A 21,323-nucleotide genomic window follows, 5' to 3' on the forward strand; every position below is an offset into this window, starting at 1 on the left:
CCGCGTGCTCTACGTGAATATGCTTTTGGCTTTACACCTTGTTGATCCTTGTATTCTCGTGTTTATTGGAACTTTTCTGCCCTACACCAGGAATCCGCCGAGAACCAGCTCCGGATCTCCCCTGCACCTCTGCTCTGGTATGGTCTTGTGTCCTCGCTCCGGTCCTGGCTGTTCCCTGTTTCTGTCTCTGCTCTCCGCGACGCATCCCTGGGCTCTGGCTCGCGCCCCGCACCTACACTCCCCAGCATCCATGGATTTTGACTCACGCCGTACTAAGACTCTGAACTACCGGTAAGTTTTGAACTATTTCCTTTGTTATCACGTGTGTGAATAAAGACATTGTTAACCATCGTGAGTCTGCACCTTTGGTCCTTACGCCACGCTGGTTACGACACCTACTTGCTATGATGTCTTATGCACTGTTGTTCTGCCCATACTGTATATTTTGTATCGTACTGTATAGCAAAGTCTTTTTTTTACCTTACCTAGATAAATATATCTCTATCTATGGAAAAATGAGAAATGTGGATGAACACAACTATTTATTGAGGACATTTTTATTCATTAATCTAAACCAAAGTACAGAAGCAAGTATAAATATGTAAATTGCAGAAAAATAATGTTTCATGTTATGACAAGACACAAATATCGGCTTTTACGTGATATCAATTTACCATGAAATCACAAGATAAAATAGTTCGCATGACAGTCTCTTTACCTTTCTTAAAGTGGTACTCAACACTAAATCCACCTCCACTGTGTATCTGGTTTTTGTATAGCATTTCAATATACATTTTTGGCAATTTCCAGCTTTCTTGTCAAAATACCTAAATCTAAGTTTGTGCTGCCCCAGTGGCCTCTGCAATTTCCAATAGTTGGTGACACCACACAGCACTGCCCTGATTACAGCCAGGTTGCAGGGGTGTTTGAAGTGTGGATACATGTTAAACCAATCACAGTTTTTCATATGTCCAGACCACGCCCCCACTCTCTTCAGTCTTCCAGATACTGCCCAGTTTAGCTGCTTTCATTGAAATGTGGTTGTGGGCAGAGTTTAGGTGTTTAGTCTCACTTTAAGCATTGAAAATAACACAACTACAAGTGTTGCGGAAAAAATAACAACAGAGATAGATGTGGAATATAAAAGTTAAAGGACTTGTGATCACCTGAGGTTGGCTTGAGTTGGAAATGTGGTTCTATCTCTCTAAATCTATAAGTACAAAACAGCCCCGTGAAGTAAAAAACACCCAAAATACTACTGCATACTCTATGGGCTGGTCTGTGTCGGAATCCTAGAAAGTCTGTACAAAATATACAAAATGTCAAGGGGTGAGTTTGACAGCCAAATGTACTCAAAACAGCAGAATATAATTTGTGTTCAACTTTGTGTCGACTGATGCGAAAGATTCACTTCATATTACATGTTAATCACACAATATCAAATCATTTTAAACAGGAGCCTATTTTTATGAACAGAGGTGGGTAGAGTAGCCAACATTGTACTCAAGCAAGAGTAACGTTCCTTTAAAATAATATTCAAATAGAAGTACAAAGTAGTGGTCCAAGAAGTTACTTGGGTAAGTGTTTGGGAAAGTACTACCCAAGTAAGAGAAAATTAAAGCGCAGAATCTTACAGTTAACCATAAGGAGGATTAAAATAGGGCCCAGGAGAGATCGCAAAGTTACTCAAACATGCCTGGATGACATCTAAAACCTCTTCAGGCATGTTTTTGAGGAAGGGATACAATATAACATAGTAGAAAGCTTAAAAAAAAAGATTTTGCATAATACCCCTTCTTTAAAGAGTAACAGACAGGACGTAATGTCTGTTTTATAATTTGAAGTTCATGTAATTGGAAGGAAAACTAAATCATATCTGAGGGAGTGCTGCAAGAAATGCAAATGTTCAAATCATTTCATATCGTCAAAATAAAGCTTTTGTCACTTGTAGATTTACCCACAGTAAGAGTAACAATGTATGAGATTATTAGTATTCTGAAAAGTAAAATTTCTTTAAAAAGTTACTTAAGTAAATGTAACTGAGTACTACCCACCTCTGCTTATGAACCCATAAAATACAGATTAATAATAATGCTGTAATATAAAAGCATGCATAGACACAGGAAAGGGAGGCAAAAATAACAAAACCTCATATCTACCTGGCATATCTGAGAAACAAACTAAACTAAATGAAAGGGACCTACTTTCTTGGGCATTTGGATGTGTAGCATAGCGAGGCTTTGGCACTGTGCCTCTTCTGTCGGGGAGTGTGCTCTGGACATGGTTTTGGGGTGCGGAGTGCAGAACGCAGAGGAGTGGCTTTAGAATGGGGACTGATTATGATGGATGGAACAGACCTGCTCCTTAGATTCTTCCCTGTGATGACTAATAACTCCTCATCTGATGCACTCTCTTCCTCCTCTTCATCCAGATGCAGGCTCAGAACAATGCCCTCGGATGACTCCTCTTCTTCACTCTGTGGCTCAGAGCTAAATCTTCTGCTGGTCAGGGTATCTTTTGAGATGTCCTCTGATGTAAGAGATTCGGACTTGTCATCATTGTCTCGGTAGTCAACTCTGGCTCTTTTACGTGAAGATCGTCTAGGTGTTTGGCATGAGTGTGGATTAGCTTTTTCTTTTTCAGTGTCATGTGCTTCAACAGATCCCTTTTGTACATCCTCAAATTTTGGTTTCTCCCGCTGGATATCTGACTGCCTTGTTCTTTTTGGAGATGGTGTAACTGGTCTCTCAAGGTCCTCTTCTGAGCAAGGACTAGCAGGTGAAACCAGAAATGCTTTTTCAGGTAGCAGATCATCTACTCTACTGGAGGAGCTGTCCGTATTCTCCAATATTAGGGGTACCTGACTGTCACTATGATCCCGATGACCTTCTGCCGGGTCCATCTCTGCTTCTTCAGCTTGTTTTGGATTGGACTCTACTGCATCTTGATCTTCTTCTATGAAACTGTCCACTCTGTCTTTGATATTTTCCTGTTGCTCTGATGTAGCAGTCTCATTGACGGATTTTATAACCTGTACTTTTTGGACATCTACCAAGACCACAGCCACTCTGGGAAGATAAACCAGAGGAATCTCTGGAATTATCTTAGTTTGAGTCTCAGCATCAACATAGTCTTCTACGTCAGAAGTCTTAGTTTCAGACTGGGTATCGTCTATTACCTCAGAGGGAATCTTTGGTGCTATGTCTTCTTTTGACCGCTCCTCTTGTTCATTTTGTGGTTCCTCCTGTGGTCTGTCTGGTGTCTCTGGTTGGGCTGTCTGATTTTCCTCTGCATGTCTGCGTCTGGGTGTAGCTATCACAGTCTTTGGTCCACTTCTTAAAGATCTAGTCTCTACTATTGCTGCTGTTTCATCTAATTGCTCTGGAACAGATTCTTGTTCCGTGTCCATGTCTGATTTTCCTACATTGAGTTCCATCACAGCTTCTGGCTGGGACTCCATCTCTATAGTGATCTCGGTTTGTTCTGTGTCCTCTGCCTCTGTACTGCTTAGAAGAACAGATTCCCCTTCAGCTGCAGATGATGCCTCCTCTCTCTTCTCCTCCTCTACTACTGCACTAGTATTTTCTACAACAGCTATCTCTTCCTCTGTGATGTCTGTCTCACCTTTTACCTCCTCTTCATCATCATTGTGCAAAGTATCCTCTTGTACCAGTGCAGGTTCTTGATCTTTACTGTTCTCCCTTGAAACAGTATCCTGGGTTTCTGTCACCACTGGGGATTCAGAATCTTTAACTGTTTTCTCCAAGGAATCCTTATTTTCATCACCGGCCTTTAAAGACATGTCATTATTTACAATAGTGGTGTGTCCAGATGTCTCTGTCTGGACCTCTTCTATGGTGTCATCCTCTGCAGAAGAAGCTTCGAGTTCTTGAGTTTGTGCCTTAGACCTGCTTACTCGTTTTCTTCCAGTTGACTTCTTGCTTTGTTTTATGGTTCTTTTTTCAATAATCTCTTCCTCTACCTTTCGTTTACTACTTCTGGTTGTTCTAGAGGTTAGAACTGTGCTGATGGATCTGGCCGTACTTTTTCGAGCTCTTGTTTCAACCACTTCAGTTTCACTGAATGAAAGGTTTTCACGCTCGGTTGTGACTACAGGTAGGGCCTCTTCAGTGGCTACAACTGCATCAGAGACATGCTCAGGACATACTTCAGGGGTTTCTTCAGGGTAGTTGGTTTGAGAAGGGACTAACTGAACAACCTCTGCAGTGACCTTAGTTTCAGTCTGGGCATCGTCATTGTCTACTGCCTCAGTGGGAATCTCTGGTGCTGCACATACTTTTAACTGTTTCTCTTTGGAGTCTTGTTCATTTTGTGGTTCCTCTGGTGGTGTGTCTGGTGTCTCTGGTTGGGCTGTCTGATTTCTTGCCATGTACCTGCCCTTGGGTGTAGCTGTTACAGTCTTGGGTCCACTTCTTAACGATCTGGTCTCTACTATTGATGTTGTTTCATCTGATTGTTCTGAAACAGATTTTTGTTCAGGCTCTTTATCTATACCCGATTCGTCTATGTTGAGTTCCATCACAGCTTCAGGGTGGGAGTCCTTTTCCATCTCCACAGTGCTCTCAATTTCTTCAGTGTCCTCTGCCTCAGTAGTGTTTATAAGATCAGATTCCACTTCAGCTATAGGTGATGTCTCTTCTCTCTTCTCCTCTACAGCCTCAGCACTAGAACTTTCTACAACAGCTGTTTCTTCCTCAGTGATGTCTGTGGCATCTTTTACCTCTTCTTCTTTGTGCAAAGCATCTTGTTCTGTCAGTGCAGGTTCTACATCTTTGCTGTCCTCCTGTGGAACAGTGGTTTCTAAATCTTCCATTGGTTTATCGTTGCCAACCCGATCTTCATCCACTTCTTTTGACAGAGGCATGTCATTATTGTTAATAGTTGTGTGCCCAGATCTCTCTCTCTGGACCTCCTCTGTAATGTCATCCTCTGCTGAAGAAGCTTCAAGCTCCTGGGTTTGTTCTTTAGACCTGCTAACTTGTTTTCTTCCAGTTGACTTCTTGCCTCGTTTGATGGTTCTTTTTTCAGCAATCTCTTCCTCTACCTTTCGTTTAGTACTTCTGGTTGTTATGAGGGTTGAAACTGTGCTGATGGCTGCACTTCTTAGAGATCCTGTTCCAACCACTTCTTTGGTTTCACTGGCCAAAAGGTTTTCATGCTCGGTTGTGGCTACAGGTGGGGCTTCTTCAGTGGCTACAACTGCATCAGAGACATCTACAAGACATTCTTCAGGGGTTTCTTCAGGGTTGTTGGTTTGAGATGGGACCAAGTGAACAACATCTGCAGCGATCTTAGTTTCAGTCTGGGCATCATCATGGTCTACTACTTCAAAGGGAATCTCTAGTGCTACACATTCTTTTAACTGTTTCTCTTTGGAGTCTTGTTCATTTTGAGTTTCCTCTTGTGGTGTGTCTGGTGTCTCTAGTTGGACTGTCTGATTTCTTGGTCTGTATCTGCGCCTGGGTGTAGGTGTAACAGTCTTGGTTCCACCTCTTAAAGATCTAGTCACTACTATTGATGTTGTTTCATCTGATTGTTCTGGAACAGATTCTTGTTCAGGCTCTTTATCTATACCTGATTCTTCCACATTGAGTTCCATCACAGCTTCAGGCTGGAACTCCTTGTCCATCTCCATAGTGCTCTCAGTTTGTTCACCATCCTTTGTCTCAGTAGTGGTTAGCAGAGCAGATTTTGCATCAGCTGTTGATGATGCTTCCTCTATTTTCTCTTCCTCTGCAGCCTCAATACTAGAACTTTCTACAACAGCTCTTTCTTCGTCTGTGATGTCTGTCTCACCTTTTACCTTTTCTTCGTCTTTGTGCAAAGCATCTTGTTCTGTCAGTGCAGGTTGTTCATTTTTGCTGTCCTCTTGTGGAACAGTGGTTTCTAAATCTTCCACTGGTTTATCTTTGCCAACACCATCTTCATCCACTTCCATTGATAGAGGCATGTCATTATTTTCAAGAGTTGTGTGTCCAGATGTCTCTGTCTGGACCTGCTCTGTAATGTCATCCTCTGCTGAAGAAGCTTCGAGCTCCTGGGTTTGTGCTTTAGACCTGCTTACTCGTTTTCTTCCAGTTGACTTCTTGCCTCGTTTGATGGTTCTTTTTTCAGCAATCTCTTCCTCTACCTTTCGTTTAGTACTTCTGGTTGTTATGAGGGTTGAAACTGTGCTGATGGCTGCACTTCTTAGAGATCCTGTTCCAACCACTTCTTTGGTTTCACTGGCCAAAAGGTTTTCATGCTCGGTTGTGGCTACAGGTGGGGCTTCTTCAGTGGCTACAACTGCATCAGAGACATCTACAAGACATTCTTCAGGGGTTTCTTCAGGGTTGTTGGTTTGAGATGGGACCAAGTGAACAACATCTGCAGCGATCTTAGTTTCAGTCTGGGCATCGTCATTGTCTACTGCCTCAGTGGGAATCTCTGGTGCTGCACATTCTTTTAACTGTTTCTCTTTGGAGTCTTGTTCATTTTGAGTTTCCTCTTGTGGTGTGTCTGGTGTCTCTGGTTGGACTGTCTGATTTCTTGGTCTGTATCTGCGCCTGGGTGTGGCTGTGACAGTTTTGGTTCCACCTCTTAAAGATCTTGTCACTACTATTGATGTTGTTTTAATTTTTTCAGCAATCTCTTCCTCTACCTTTCGATTACTACTTCTGGTTGTTCTGGGGGTTGGAACTGTGCTGATGGTTCTGGCTGCACTTTTTCGAGCTCTTGTCCCAACCACTTCTTCAGTTTCACAGATTGAAAGGTTTTCATACTCAGTTGTGGCTACAGGTGGAAGTTCTTCAGTGGCAACAGCTGCATAAGTGATATCTTCAGAATACTCTTCGGGGGTTTCTTCAGAGTGCTTGATTGGAGATGGGATCAACCAAACAACCTCAGGAGCAAACTTACTTTTGGTCTGGGCATCATCATTGTCTACTACCTCAGAGGGAATGTCTGGTGCTACACATTCTTTTAACTGTTTCTCTTTGGAGTCTTGTTCATTTTGTGTTTCCTCTTGTGGTGTGTCTCGTGCCTCTGGTTGGGCTGCCTGATTTCTTGCTGTAGCTGTGACAGTCATGGGTCCACTTCTTAAAGAACTGGTCTCTATTATTGATGTTATTTCTTCTGATTGCTCCGGAACAGATTCCTGTCCTTCTTTATCTATGCCTGACACTTCTACGTTGAGTTCCATCACAGCTTCAGGTTGGAACTCCTTGTGCATGTCCATAGTGCTTTCAGTTTGTTCTGTGCCCTCTGCCTCAGTAATGCTTAGAAGAACAGATCCCACGTCAGCTGTAGATGATGCCTCCTCTCTCTTCTTCTCCTCTACAGCCTCAGCAGTAGAACTTTCTACAACAGCTGCCTCTTCCTCTGTGATATCTGTCTCCCCTTTTACCTTTTCTTCTTCGTCGCTGTGCAAAGCATCTTGTTCTACCAGTGCAGGTTCTTTATCATTGCTGTCCTCCTTTGGAACAGTATCCTGTATTTCTGTCACCAGTGGAGATTCAAAATCTTTGAATGGTTCTTCCAAGGAAACCCTATTTTCATCATTTGGCTTTATGTCTTTATTTTCAATAGTGGTGTCTCTCGAAGTCTCTGTCTCGACCTCCTCTGTGGTGCCATGCTCTGCTGAAGAAGCTTCAAGTTCCTGAGTGTGTGTCTTAGACCTGCTAACTCGTTTTCTTCCAGTTGACTTCTTGCCTTGTTTTATAGTTGCTTTTTCAACAGTCTCTTCCTCTACCTTTTGTTTACTACTTCTGGTTGTTCTGGGGGTTAAAACTGTGCTGATGGCTCTGGCTCCACTTCTTAGAGCTCTTGTTTCAACCACTTCTTCAGTTTCACTGACTGAAAGGTTTTCATGCTTAGTTATGGCTATATGTGGGGCTGCTTCAGTGGCTACAGCTGTATCAGGGACATCTACAAAGCATTCTTCAGGGGTTTCTTCAGGGTTGTTGGTTTGAGATGGGACCAGCTGAACAACGTCTGCAGTGATCTTAAATGGATTTTCTTCAATCTCTGAGGAAATCTCTGGTGCTACACATTCTTTTAACTGTTTCTCTTTTGAGTCTTGTTCATTTTGTGGTTCCTCTTGTGGTTTGTCTGATCTCTCTGGCTGGGCTGTAGCTGTGGCAGTCTTGGTTTCACCTCTTACAGATCTGGCTTCTATTATTGATGTTGTTTCATCTGATTGTTCTGGAATAGACTTTTGTTCAAGCTCTTTATCTATGCGTGATTCTTCTAAGTTGAGTTCCATCACAGCTTCAGGCTCAGACTCCTTGTCCATCTCCATAGTGCTCTCAGTTTCTTCTGTGTCTTCTGCCTCAGTACTGCCTAGAAGAACAGATTTCACATCAGCTGTAGATGATGCTTCCTCTCTATTCTCCTCCTCTACAGTCTTAGAACTTTCTACAACAGCTGTCTCTTCCTCTGTGATGTCTGTCTCACCTTTTACCTCTTCTTCATCTTTGTGCAAAGCATCTTTTTCTACCAGTGCAGGTTCGTTGCTGTCCTCTTTTGGAACAGTGGTTTCTAACTCTTCCATTGGTTTATCTTTGCCAACCCCATCTTCATCCACTTCCATTGATAAAGTCATGTCATTATTTTCAATAGTTGTGTGTCCAGATGTCTCTCTCTGGACCTCCTCTGTAATGTCATCTTCTGCTGAAGAAGCTTCAAGGTCCTGGGTTTGTGCCTTAGACCTACTTACTCGTTTTTTTCCAGTTGACCTCTTTCCTCGTTTTGTGGTTCTTTTTTCAGCAATCCCCTCCTCTAACTTTCGTTTACTGCTTCTGGTTGTTCTGGGGGTTAGAACTGTGTCGATGGGTCTGGCCGTACTTCTTAGAGATCTTGTTTCAACCACTTCATTTTCAGTGATTGAAAGGTTTCCATGCTCGGTTGTGGCTACAGGTGGGGTTTCTTCAGTGGTAACAGCTGCATTAGAGACATCTTCAGGGGTTTCTTCAGAGTTGCTGGTTTCAGATGAGACCAACCGAATAACCTCTGCAGCGATCTTAGTTTCAGTCTGGGCATCATCATTGTATACTATCTCGATAGTCTTAGTTTCAGACTGGGCATTGTCGTTGTCTAGTACGTCAGAGAGAATCTCTGGTGCTACACATTCTTTTAACTGCTCCTCTGACAAGTCCTGTTCATTTTCTGGTTCCTCTGGTGGTGTGTCTGGTGTCTCTGGTAGGGCTGTCTGATTTCCTGCTGTGTGTCTGTGTCTGGATGTAGGTATGACAGTCATGGGTTCACTTCTTAATGATCTGGTCTCTGTTATTAGTGTTGTTTCATCTGATTGTTCTAGAGCAGATTCTTGTTCAGGCTCTTTATCTATGTCTGATTCTCCTAGATTGAGTTCCATCACAACTTCTGGCTGGGACTCCTTGTCCATCTCCATAGTGCTCTCAGTTTGTTCTCTGTCCTCTGCCTCAGCAGTGCTTAGAAGAACAGATTCCCCTTCAGCTGTAGATGATGCCTCATCTCTCTTCTCCTCTACAGCCTCAGCACAAGAACTTTCTACAACAGCTATCTCTTCCTCTGTGATGTCTGTCTCACCTTTTACCTCCTCTTCATCATCATTGTGTAAAGTATCCTCTTGTACCAGTGCAGGTTCTTGATCTTTACTGTCCTCCTTTGAAACAGTATCCTGGGCTTCTGTCACCACTGGGGATTCAGAATCTTTAACTGTTTTCTCCAAGGAATCCTTATTTTCATCATCAGCCTTTAAAGACATGTCATTATTTTCAATCGTGGTGTGTCCAGATGCCTCTGTCTGGACCTCCTCTGTGGTGTCATCCTCTGCAGAAGAAGCTTCGAGTTCCAGAGTTTGTGTCTTAGACCTGCTAACTCGTTTTCTTCCAGTTGACTTCTTGCTTTGTTTTATGGTTCTTTTTTCAACAACCTCTTCCTCTACCTTTCGTTTACTACTTCTGGTTATTCTGGGGGTTAGAACTGTGTTGATGGATCTGGCCGTACTTTTTCGAGCTCTTGTTTCAACCACTTCAGTTTCACTGAATGAAAGGTTTTCATGCTCGGTTATGACTACAGGTGGGGCCTCTTCAGTGGCTACAACTGCATCAGAGACATCTTCAGGACATTCTTCATGGGGTTCTTCAGGATCCTTGGTTTGAGATGGGATTAACTGAACAATCTCTGCAGTGACCTTAGTTTCACACTGGGCATCATTATTGTCTACTACCTCAGTAGTCTTAGTTTCAGACTGGGCATCTTCATTGTGTGTAATCTCAGAGGAATTCTCTGGTGCTGCACATTCATTTGATTGCTCCTCTGTGAAGTCTTGTTCATTTTGTGTTTCCCCTTGTGGTCTGTCTGGTGACTCTGGTTTAGCTGTCTGTTTTCCTGCTGAGAGTCTGCGTCTGGGTGTAGATGTGACACTCTTGGGTCCACTTCTTAAAGATCTGATCTCTACTACTGGTGTTGTTTCGTCTGATTGTTCTGGAACAGATTCTTGTTCAGCCTCTTTATCTATGCCTGATTCTTCTACGTTGAGTTCCATCACAGCTTCAGGCTGGGACTCCTTGTCGATCTCCATAGTGCTCTCATCTGACTCTGTAGTGTTTAGTAGAACAGATTCTACTTCAGCTATAGATGATTCATCCTCGTTCTTTTGCTCCTCTACAGCCTCAGTACTAGAACTTCCTACAAAGTTCTCTTCCTCTGTGATGTCTGTCTCACCTTTTACCTCTTCTTCGTCTTTATGCAAAGTATCCTCCTGTATGAATGCAGGTTCTTGATCTTTGCTGTCCTTCTCTGAAACAGTATCCTGTGTTTCTGTAACCACTGGAGATTCAGAATGCTTGACTAGTTCATCCTTATTAGCCCCATCTTCACTAACGTTGGCTGGTATGGACATCTGGTCTGTCATATCTTCCTCTGCTGAAGAAGTTTTAAGCTCCTGGGTTTGCCACTTAGACCTGCTTATTTCTTTCCTTCCAGTTGACTTCTTACCTTGTTTTATGGTTGTTCTTTCAACAATCTCTTCCTCTACATTCTGTTTTCTACTTCGAGTGGTTCTTGGGGTTGCGACAGTGTTGTTGGGTCTAGCCCCACTTCTCATAGTTCTTGTTTCAATCACTTCAACCACTTCAGTTTTGCCCTCTGTAAATGGAAGGCTTTCATGCTCTGTTGTTGTCACACACAAGGCTTCATCAGTGACTGCAGCTGTATCGAGGGTCTCTTCTGGGGCCTCTTCTGGGGCCTCTTCAGGGGCCACTTCAGGGTTGTCGGTTTGAGATGGGGCAGGCTGAAGAACCTCTGGAACAATCTTAGTTTCAGACTGGGCATCGTCATTGTCTACTTCCTCAGGGGGAATCTCTGGTACTACACATGCTATTGACAGTTCCTCTGTAGCAGCTTTGTCTAATGTCTCTGTATTGATTGCCTCTTGGTTCTCTGCTTCATTTGTACCCTCAGCCAAATACTCTTTCACTCCTGTCTCTACCACTGCATCATCTATCTCTGCGTTCTGATGTTGCTCAGTGTCTGGTCCATGTTCTTGTGTGTCAGCCTCAACACAAGACCTTTGTACTTGGTTCAGTCTCATGCTGGCTCTAGTGGATTTGGATGTTGTAATGGAGGTGTGTTGTCCTCTTAGAGGAGCTCTGTGTAGGACCTGGGTCTCCTCCATTACATTCTTGGTCTGGTTTTCAGCTGTTACATCCTCTTCATGTTTCTGTCCTTGTGTTATTTCAAATTCATCCACAGATTTGTCCATATCGACATCAACATCACCTACATTTGACGGTTGTGGAATGTTGACAACATTTCTGGTTCTTAAGACTCTCTGCATAGTGACTGTGCCCTCTGGCGGAGCTGTTTTATGGCTGTTTTCTTCTGTGCATTCTTCCTGAGAATGAAGACACTCCTCGACCTCTGACGCCACATTTTCCACTGCAATAACAGAACTGCATAAAGTGTTCAAGTTCTGTGTAACCTCAGAGTCTTCCTGCGACCTTAGTAAAGACGTCACTTGGTCGATCTCTGTGTCTTCTTCAAGTTCAGTAACAACAATACTCATCACATTTTTTGTAGTGACCTCCAGCAGCTCCTGTGTAGAAGCATAATGTATTGCTGTTACTTCAAACAAACAGCACTCATACTTGTATAGGCAGGAAGTATTACTCACCTCAGTTTGAACCACTTCAGTGTTCTGCACTAATCTCAGCAATGTCACCTCCTCACTGATTCTGTTATGGAAAATACATATACAGTTACTGTACAGAAAATGCAATTACAATTTGAGTATTTTTTATATTCGTCCAAATGCTCATTTGAACACAGCCTATAGCAGGACTACACCCTAAGCTCAGTAATAAAGTATTGGCCTTGAAGCTGACCAAGTGACTACACAGGTCTGCATGAAACAGTGTTTAAAAGCATTGATATACATTGATTTTATGATATATTTCTAGAAATAAAAATTAGCCCTGCTTATTCCCTCCATAATATTGCCAAAGCTTATTGTTCATCATAGACTTGCACCCTAAAAATCATGTACTGACTGTATGTCTGCGGAGCACTGCTCGTCTGTGTTCTTCTGTCCAGCTGGGCCAGTGCCTGAAACAGTTCACAGTATACATCATACACATTTGCTGATCCTTACTGTCACAGAGAACACTCACCTTTAGTATCCTTCACTATGGTAATCTCCTCCTGCAAAACACAAACAAGAGTAGTGTAAGCAGCAAGCAGTTAGTATGTTGGTGTTAAAAACAGAAACTTACCATGTTCTCCTCTGTGTGATGTACAGAGACAGTCACTGCAGATTCTGAGTATGTGAGAGTCCTGGATACTCCTAAAATACCACAAGTATGTTAAGCATCTCTGCCTAAAATGGATGACTATTAAAGTCTATTACACTATTAAAGGGCCTATATTACTTTATTTTCTGATCTATGCTATAATGTTGTTTCCTCATCAAAACCATACATGGAGTTTTGCTTTTGAACAGGGTGCTCATGAAAAACAGAGTTCACTGTTTTTTTTAAAGTCCATACACCTTCACCTGAATCAGCCCTGGTACTGCCAATCTCTACTGAACAAAAGGTAGAAGGTAGCTTAAAAGGTAGCCGTTAACTTAAAAACTACCACTTCATGACATCAGAAGGTGGAACATTGCATTTTGCTTTTTGGAGATGTAGACAGACTAACAATAAAGCATTACTGACAAATGTGTGAATGAAAGAAAACACAACTCAGGGTATGTTTTTGATGAGGTAATAACGTTCTAACTTGGCTTAAAGCTCACAAGAGTGAATTTTGTCTAATATAGGACCTTTAAATTATTATAATTATAATTAATAATTATATTTCCTTAATGTTAAATAACTACTTAAAATCAGGTTATTGGAGACTGTAGTGTGTGTGTATAGTGTGACTAAGAGATATCATGTGATGTGAGGCTCTCACATTAGCATGTTTTGAACACAGACTATAAGTCTGTGGAACTGCTCTTGTGCACAGAAAAACATTCTGATATTGTTAATATAAACCATATTTTAAGTACAGATCTATTTTGGCAACTTTTTAGTACATATAGTTGTGCATTTCTGTGGAACTAGTTGTAGTTGTACCAAACTAGTTTCACAGGAATGCACAACTAATATTATTACAGTAATACAGACACAAGCACAAAAGTGCTACTTTAAGTATGGGTAAATTCCTGAAGTGTGCCTGATAAAGTGTAATTGTATGTTCTATGACTTTACTTGATTTTGAGTCATAGTTTGGTTCAAAATGGTGCTTCATTTGACAGACAAAACATTGAACACACTAGTTGACTCCTAGTCCTAAATGTGCCTTGAATGCAATGTTGGGCCTTTTAGTTGCACTAGTCAAGATGAAATACTTTTGGCATTGTGTTTTTTCTCATGTTTTTCATCTTTATAGTACAGTGGTCCCTTGCTATAAAGTGGTTCACCTTTCGTGGCCTCGCTGTTTCACAGATTTTTGTGTGTGCAATTTTTCATGCTTTTTTTTTTTTACAGCGTGTGAATGCGCAGTGTGTTCTGCGTCCTGATTGGCTATGGGACTGTAAACCATTGTCAATCAGTCTCCTCCGTGCCGTGTCTCCCGTACAGTACAGAATGCGTTCAGCTAGACAAATTTACATAAATGGTCAATCGCTAGCGGTGTGACTCTGAAGTGCTGTATGTTTGCAAATTTTGAAGGTTGAAGGTTATTTTTAGGACGTAACCCCCGCGACAAATGAAATACCACTGCACTACTGACTAGTGACTGAGCTAATAAACAAATGCATCATAGATTTTCAAATGAGCATTTTGATGTTCACTAGATTGCAATTACAACCATTATGTAAGAAGATGTAAGAGGCATTGTACTGCTACAACTAGTGGGTATTAAGCAGCAGGGACAAGAATTGTTATTGTCTATTTAGTGACGCAGACTAGAGCAATATTTGTTCAGTTGGTGATACAACCATAGCCGTTTGTAATTTTTTAGTGGCCATTTTGCATGAGGGTTTCCAAACAATGCCTACATACAGTAAATATGCATGGTGTTAGACATCCCAAAAGATATCTTTTTGTTACCTTTGCTGATATAATGATTATCTGGCATCTACTACTACTAGTAGTAGTAAGTACGGTAGTCTTTTTTGTCCTTTCTAGTATAATTAGCTGTGCAAATGATGTGCCAACTGGCCTGAGCTAAAAAAGATAGATACCTGTCAGACTCATGTTCTGGATTCTGCTGGCAACAGAAGTTCTTTGGTTGAGCCTGGAGCTGTCTACCTCCCACAACAGCTCAGAGTCTCCAGGGAAGGCTCGCAGGTAGCACTGGCACACTAGGGCATAGGACACATAACCATGAGGGGGTGGGCAGACACTAGGAATGGATGTTGTTCTGAACAGTGAATTACCTTTATACATAGCTGTGGTCAGAGGATACCTGAGACCTAGATAGTCCTCTTTGAAACTATCCACATAATCCTCTAGCATACGCAGGCCCAAGCCTTTCCCGCGATGACATTTCCTCACAAACAGAGAGTCCATCACAGGCAGGGGATAGGAGCGGTTGGAGAAGGAGCTGCACGGGCTGCCTGTACATAGAGCAGAACAGAAACACATGCACAGGTGAGGGCTTTGGACCTGTACACAACACACTGTAACATTATGAGAGCACCAGTATGTACTGACACTAGTGAGAGCATACTGAGCAGACATGAGGAGCAGACATGAGGAACAGAGGGAGGGAGTTTCCTCTGTCTCACACACACTGTGCTCACTGCCTAAATGCTGCTGTACCTGTGGGTTTGACTGAGTAGAAGCCTACTGCCTGTCCATTTTTCCACAGAATCTTTGCAAAGTCCTGCTCTCCATGGCAGAGGAAGGGCAGCTCATCTGAGCTCATCTCCTGGACTCTGTAGACAATGCGGTTGAGCACATACAGAACGATCCTCTCGCCCAATGTGTCCACCTGTCACACACACAGTCTTCTCAGCATACACACATCCAATCAGCAGTGAAATGGAAGACAGTATGGACATATGTCTGTATGGGCATATATGTGTATGGACATATACAGATGAAACCAGAAGTTAACATACACTATATAAAATGACACATATGCTTCTTTTTCCTCACTGTCTGGCATGAAATCAGACTAAACTTTTCCTGTTTTAGGTCAGTTAGGATTACCAAAATTATTTCTATTTGCTAAATACCAAATTAATGAGATTTATTTAACACAATTTTTCATTACTTTCTTCAAAGTCAGAAGTTTACATACAGTAAGATTACTATGTCTTTAAAAAATGTAAACAATTTGGTAAAACCCAGATAATGATGCCATGTCTTTAGAAGCTTCTGATTTAGGTTTAGGTTTATTGACAACATTTGAGTTCATTAGAGACACATCTGTGGATGTGTTTGAAGGCACACCAGAAAAAGATTACTTCTTTGTGTAACATCATCGATCCATTTTCTTCTACTTATCCGGGGCCAGGTCGTGGGGGCAGCAGTCTAAGCAGGGACTCCCAGTCTTCCTCCACCCCAGACATGTCCTCCAGCTCCTCCAGTGGGACCCCAAGGGGTTCCCAGGCCAGCCGAGAGACATAGTCCCTCCAGTGTGTCAGTCCCTCCAGCGTGTCTTGGGTCTTCCCCTGGGCCTCCTCCTGGTGGGACATGCCCAGAACACCTCCCTAGGGAGGAGTCCAGGAGGCATTTTGAGCAGATGCCCGAGCCACCTCAACTGGCTCCTCTCGATGTGGAGGAGTAGCGGCTCTACTCCGAGCTCCTCACCCTATCCCTGAGGGAGCGCCCAGCCACCTAGCGAAGGAAACCCATTTCAGTCGGTTGTATCCACAATCTTGTCCTTTCAGTTATTACCCAAAGCTCATGACCGTAGGTGAGGGTAGGAACGTAGACTGACCGGTAAGTCGAGAGCCTTTTGACTCAGCTCCTTCTTTACCACAACAGTGCAATACAGCGACTGCATCACTGCAGATGCTGCACCGATTCGCCTGTCAATCTCATGCTCCATCCTTCCCTCACTCGTGAACAAGATCCCGAGATACTTGACCTCCCCCACTTGAGGCAGGGACTCATCACCAGGTGTCACTGTTGTTACACACATGGGCATTGAAGTTCCCCAGGAGAATAACGGACTCCTCGGTCGCTGCACTGTCTATTACCCTTCCCAGGGACTCCAAGAAGGCCGGGGACTCTGCACTGCTGTTCAGGCTGTAGGCCGACACAACAGTGAGAGACCTGTCCCCGACCCAGGGGTGCAGGGACGCAACCCTTTCATTCACCGAGGTGAACTCCAACATGTGGCGGCTGACCTGTGGGGCAATAAGCAGGCCCACACCAGCTCGCCGCTGCTCCCTGCGGGCAACGCCAGAGAAATGTTGAGTCCAGCCCCTCTCAAGGAGTTGGGTTCCAGAGCCCAAGCTGTGCATGGAGGTGAGGCCGACTATATTTAGTCAGTAGTGCTCAACCTCTCACACAAGTTCAGGCCCGCCCCCTCCAGCAAGGTGACATTCCATGTCCCCAGAGCCAGTTTCCATGTCCGGAGGTCCGGTTGTCAAGGCCCCCGCCTTCAACTGCCTCCCAGATCTCATTCACCGGCCCCTTACGGATCCTCTCGCGGGTGGTGGGTCCACGTGAGGATGGCTCCATGTCGCTCCTATAGGTTGAGCCAATCGCCAGGTGCTCTCTCTCACGCACCCACCCCAGGCTTGGCTCCAGGGTGGGGCCCCGGTGACGCCGGTCCGGGCGACGCAGCTGACCTTGTTCTTTCACTTCTCATAAAGGGCTTCTGAACAGCTCTTAGTCTAACCCATCCCCCTGGACCTGTTTGCCATGGCTAACCCTACCAGGGGCATGAAGCCCATGACAACAGAGCTCCCAGGATCATTCGGGTACTCAAACCCCTCCATTATGTTAAGATGGCGGCTCAGGGAGGGGTGTGTAACATCATGGGAAAGTCAAAAGAAATAAGCCAAAATATCAGGAAGAGAACTGCGAGTTTGGTTCATCCTTGGGTGCAATTTCCAGATGCCTGAAGATGCCACGTTCATCAATTATACGCAAGTATAAACACCACGGGAATGTCCAGCCATCATATCGCTAAGAAAAGAGACGGGTTCTGTGTCCCAGAGATGAACATGCTTTGGTCTGAAATATGCATATCAACTCAAGAACAAAAAGAAAAGACCTCGGGGGGATGCTGGATGAAGCTGTAAGAGTGTGTCATTATCCACAGTGAAACCTACAAACTTGGCTTAGTTACACCAGTTCTGTTAGGAGGAAAGGGTCAAAATTCCTGCCAACTATTGTGAGAAGCTTGTGGAAGGATATCCAAAATGTTTGACCCAAGTCATACAGTTTAAAGACAATCGTGCCAAATACTAATGAAATGTATGTACAGTATGTACAAATAATTTTGGTAATCCTAATTGACCTAAAACAGGAAAAGTTTAGCCTAATTTCATGTCAGACAGTGAGAAAAAATAAGCGTAGGTGTCTTTTTATACAGTGTAAGTACACTTCTGGTTTCAACTGTATGTGTATGTATGAAGCTGTGTATGTAGCATGGACATGTATGTGTATGCATGGACTTGCGTATGTAATATGGACTTGTATGTGTATGCATGGGCCTGTGTATGTAGTATGGACATGTGAGTGTATGTGTGGCCATGTATGTGTATGTGCGGATCTGTGTATGTAGTTTGGACATGTGTGTGTATGTGGGGACATATATGTGTATGTAATGACATGTATGTGTATGTATGGATATGATTTTCTGTCTTTATATTTTGGGGGGCTTATTAATTAGATTATATTGGGTTTACCAATGTAACCTAGTAATACAGCAGTTTCAGGCTCAAGTCAGAATGATTTTATCTTTATACTTTTTAAATATAGATGTTATAGTTATATCATGTTATTTCATCTATTGTGTGGGGTTCTTTTGACTGTTTCATTTTATACTGTATCCCTGTATTATTTGAGTTTGAAATGTGTTATAGTTCATGTTGCCAAAACAACTAATTTGTTTCTAATTTATAAATGTACATTTAGGCAGAAAGGACATCGGACAACCTGCTAAATCATAATGGAGTTGCAACCCTGCATTATTTACAGAGAAGCCTAAAGGAAAAAGGAAAAAAAAAAACCATATATTTAGCCTGACCAGACCTGTCTACACACAGGGGTTACCTGTATCAGGCCATCCCGAGAGCTGTCTGCTGTGTGAAGGATATCACCCACAGCCCACCACTGGCCCAGGAGGTACAGAGCCACTGGAGTAAAGGGGTCTGCTGGGGCAAACAGGGCCAAGACCTTCTGAGTGTCACAGGATCCATACAGAGGCACCAAGCCCACACTGGAAATGCTTATGTCCACCTGAGAAGAGAGGTCAATGTGTGACTCTGCTTCCCCAGCTCAGTGTAGCCCTGTCACGATAACACATTTAGAAGCATGATATATTGTTTCAGAGAAAAATTGTGACAAACGATAATATTGAAAATACTTTATGCTACTGACACAAAGCAGGATAATCCCAGTAAACCATTTTTAAATAGACAGTATCATTAAGATTATCATTAATTTATTGACTATGCACTCATTGCAACTTTTAACTCTTTTAATCTTTTTAATGTCTCTTAACTGTGATTATTTTTTATGTATGTGATGTGTGAATGTGAGTAACAGACTGCACTGCAATTTCCCTCTGGATTAATAAAGTATTTATCCATCTAAAAAGCATGAGCTCCAACAAATGAATAGTAGAATGAACCGATAAATAACCATAGTTATATGAGTAAGTTATTTATTCTACTGTATACAGCTAAAATCTTATGTTATTATATAAAAATGGCAAAATATCTCCCTATTATTACAAACAAAAAGTACACACAAAAAATATTGAGCCCCAAAATATATTGTTCAAGCTTTCATATACTGTGCGATAAGTCGATATAGTAATTATCGAGACAGGCATAATCAGTGCAGACAGTGATCGGACTGAGACAGACCTTGGTGGAGTCAGGGAGGGTCAGCTGTTCTGGACACTCCATGTTACTGTACAGCAGTTCCCCCATGTAGCTCTGCGCCTCCTGCTCCAGCTCAGAGTGGCTCACGGCCACTAGGACATCCACAGGGAACTTCATCCTGAGCAGCACAAGAGTACAGTCATGGCAAGCACAACACACACACACACACACACACACACACACATTCAGACACTGTTCTCCTGTCTGTTTTATGCATTTTACATTAATTATTTGAATGTTTAAAGGACCCATCATATGCCATTTTCTGATCTTCCTCATTAAAAACATACCTGGTGTTGTGTTTTGTTTCATTCACACAAACCCTGCATATTTTGTTTTTGTTTTTCTCTCAAACGCCACCTTGTGATGTCATGTGGTAATACCACAAAAGAAGATCTGGAAGATGTGTGTGGGTTTCCTGAAGACATCTACCTAGAGACACTGGTTCTCTCCTATTGTTACTGCACAATCTAAGAAAACCCACACACACTGACCAATACTTGCAGTTTGATTCACACCATTCACTGCTTGGTGAGTCTCACAGCGGCACATCTGACTGTGCACCGTGACTGTGCTAATCTTAACCTGGCTTCATTAATCCCCCTCAATCCGCTCTGTGCTCTGGAATAACAGAGTTCACTTGCAGCTGATACCACTCTGCACAAACTATGGAGTGATTCAGTCTGGTGCACATCCCAGCATCCTGCATCAACAAGAGGACAGTGGAGAGGACAGCGGAGAGGACAAGACAGCCAGAGAAGAGGACAGGGAGGACAGTGGAGAGAACAGGACAGAGAAAGGGACAAGGCAGAGACAAGGACTGGACAGAAAAAAGGACAGGACAGTGGAGAGGCCAACTGGCAAAACAATAAATTACTAAAACGTCCCGCAGTTTATCCTATGGCCTAACGAACTCTAAAGAAAGGCGAGTGCGTGCGCGCACACGTGCGCCATGGCAGATGGGACACAGTGTTCCCGTGACCGAAACTTTTTTCCGCGAGTAAACGGGCATGCTTCTCAATCTTTGTTTTGCACCACACTTAGCACAAACCGAGGACTGACACCCACTGACTGTACCGCGCGCCTCACAAATGTACACGGAGTTCCCTGGAGTGGCGGAGTGGGAGGGGCAGGGGGGTGTGTGCCCACACGCGCGGACAATTTATAAACTACTACATAGTACGCGCTTAGATGTTATTATGTTTGGATGATACATGCACTGAGCGCAGCGCGGCTCGCTCTCCGCACAGGTAACTTTAACACGGCAGAATTTTAACTCTAAGTTCACGGCAGTCTAACGAGAACATTGTGTCCAATGCAAAGGGGGCTCGCGCAAGGCACATGTGTCGTGCCCGCTGGTTAAGAACCATAGTCAGAAGAAGTCTGTAAAGATATAATATTTCGTACTCGTCTCTTATCTGACAAAACGCTCACGGGCAATATTCTACTCCTCACGGGACAGCACAAAGGAGCGCAAAACAGCGCACGGAGGCGTGCGCGGGTGCCTACTGTTTGGAGTAGCGCACAGAAGCAGTGAAAGCACAGAGCGAACGGAGCGCACAAAGGACCGCACAGCGTGCGCTGCATGTGGGACACAAATACGTACAGATGCATCGGAGCGGGTAGTCTACTCACCTTGGGTTTACGCAGAAGCCCCTCCAGCTGTCCTAAAGTTTGAAACCTCACGTCCTATTCTGTCAACAGTAAGGTTTGTTACGCTGCAACTGCGTCATTGTGCGCATGCTCAGCTTAACCCTCCCTGGACAGATCTGTT

General features: G+C 43.3%; 2 protein-coding genes across 2 annotated transcripts; both read right to left on the reverse strand.

Moving 5' to 3' along the window:
- Positions 1–661: 661 nt before the first annotated feature.
- On the reverse strand, positions 662–11,746 carry LOC129456526 (titin-like). Its single transcript, XM_055224237.1, has one exon. It carries the CDS (start codon positions 11,744–11,746, stop codon positions 2,201–2,203), a length of 9,546 nt encoding a protein of 3,181 aa, XP_055080212.1. The 3' UTR covers positions 662–2,200.
- A 59-nt stretch (positions 11,747–11,805) lies between these two features.
- LOC117376154 (soluble lamin-associated protein of 75 kDa-like) lies at positions 11,806–21,239 on the reverse strand. The gene is made up of 12 exons (XM_033972561.2): positions 21,185–21,239; positions 19,532–19,667; positions 18,714–18,899; positions 15,297–15,468; positions 14,912–15,091; positions 14,717–14,836; positions 12,756–12,826; positions 12,654–12,684; positions 12,534–12,588; positions 12,158–12,218; positions 11,966–12,079; positions 11,806–11,922 (listed from the first exon to the last, which is right to left on the reverse strand). The coding sequence occupies exons 2-12, from the start codon at positions 19,664–19,666 to the stop codon at positions 11,806–11,808; spliced, it is 1,242 nt and encodes a 413-aa protein (XP_033828452.1). The 5' UTR covers position 19,667; positions 21,185–21,239.
- Positions 21,240–21,323: the final 84 nt, after the last annotated feature.

Source organism: Periophthalmus magnuspinnatus, chromosome 9, assembly GCF_009829125.3.
Source record: "Periophthalmus magnuspinnatus isolate fPerMag1 chromosome 9, fPerMag1.2.pri, whole genome shotgun sequence".
Lineage (NCBI taxonomy): Eukaryota > Metazoa > Chordata > Actinopteri > Gobiiformes > Gobiidae > Periophthalmus > Periophthalmus magnuspinnatus.

Coding starts and splice junctions, on each gene's coding strand:
- LOC117376154 (XM_033972561.2), bottom strand. CDS start 19,666: ATGAAGTTCCCTGTGGATGTCCTAGTGGCCGTGAGCCACTCTGAGCTG. Junction 14,837..14,911: donor GACCACAGCTATGTATAAAG/GTAATTCACTGT, acceptor CCTATGCCCTAG/TGTGCCAGTGCTACCTGCGA. Junction 12,827..14,716: donor CCAGAACATGAGTCTGACAG/GTATCTATCTTT, acceptor GTGGTATTTTAG/GAGTATCCAGGACTCTCACA.
- LOC129456526 (XM_055224237.1), bottom strand. CDS start 11,746: ATGGACAAATCTGTGGATGAATTTGAAATAACACAAGGACAGAAACAT.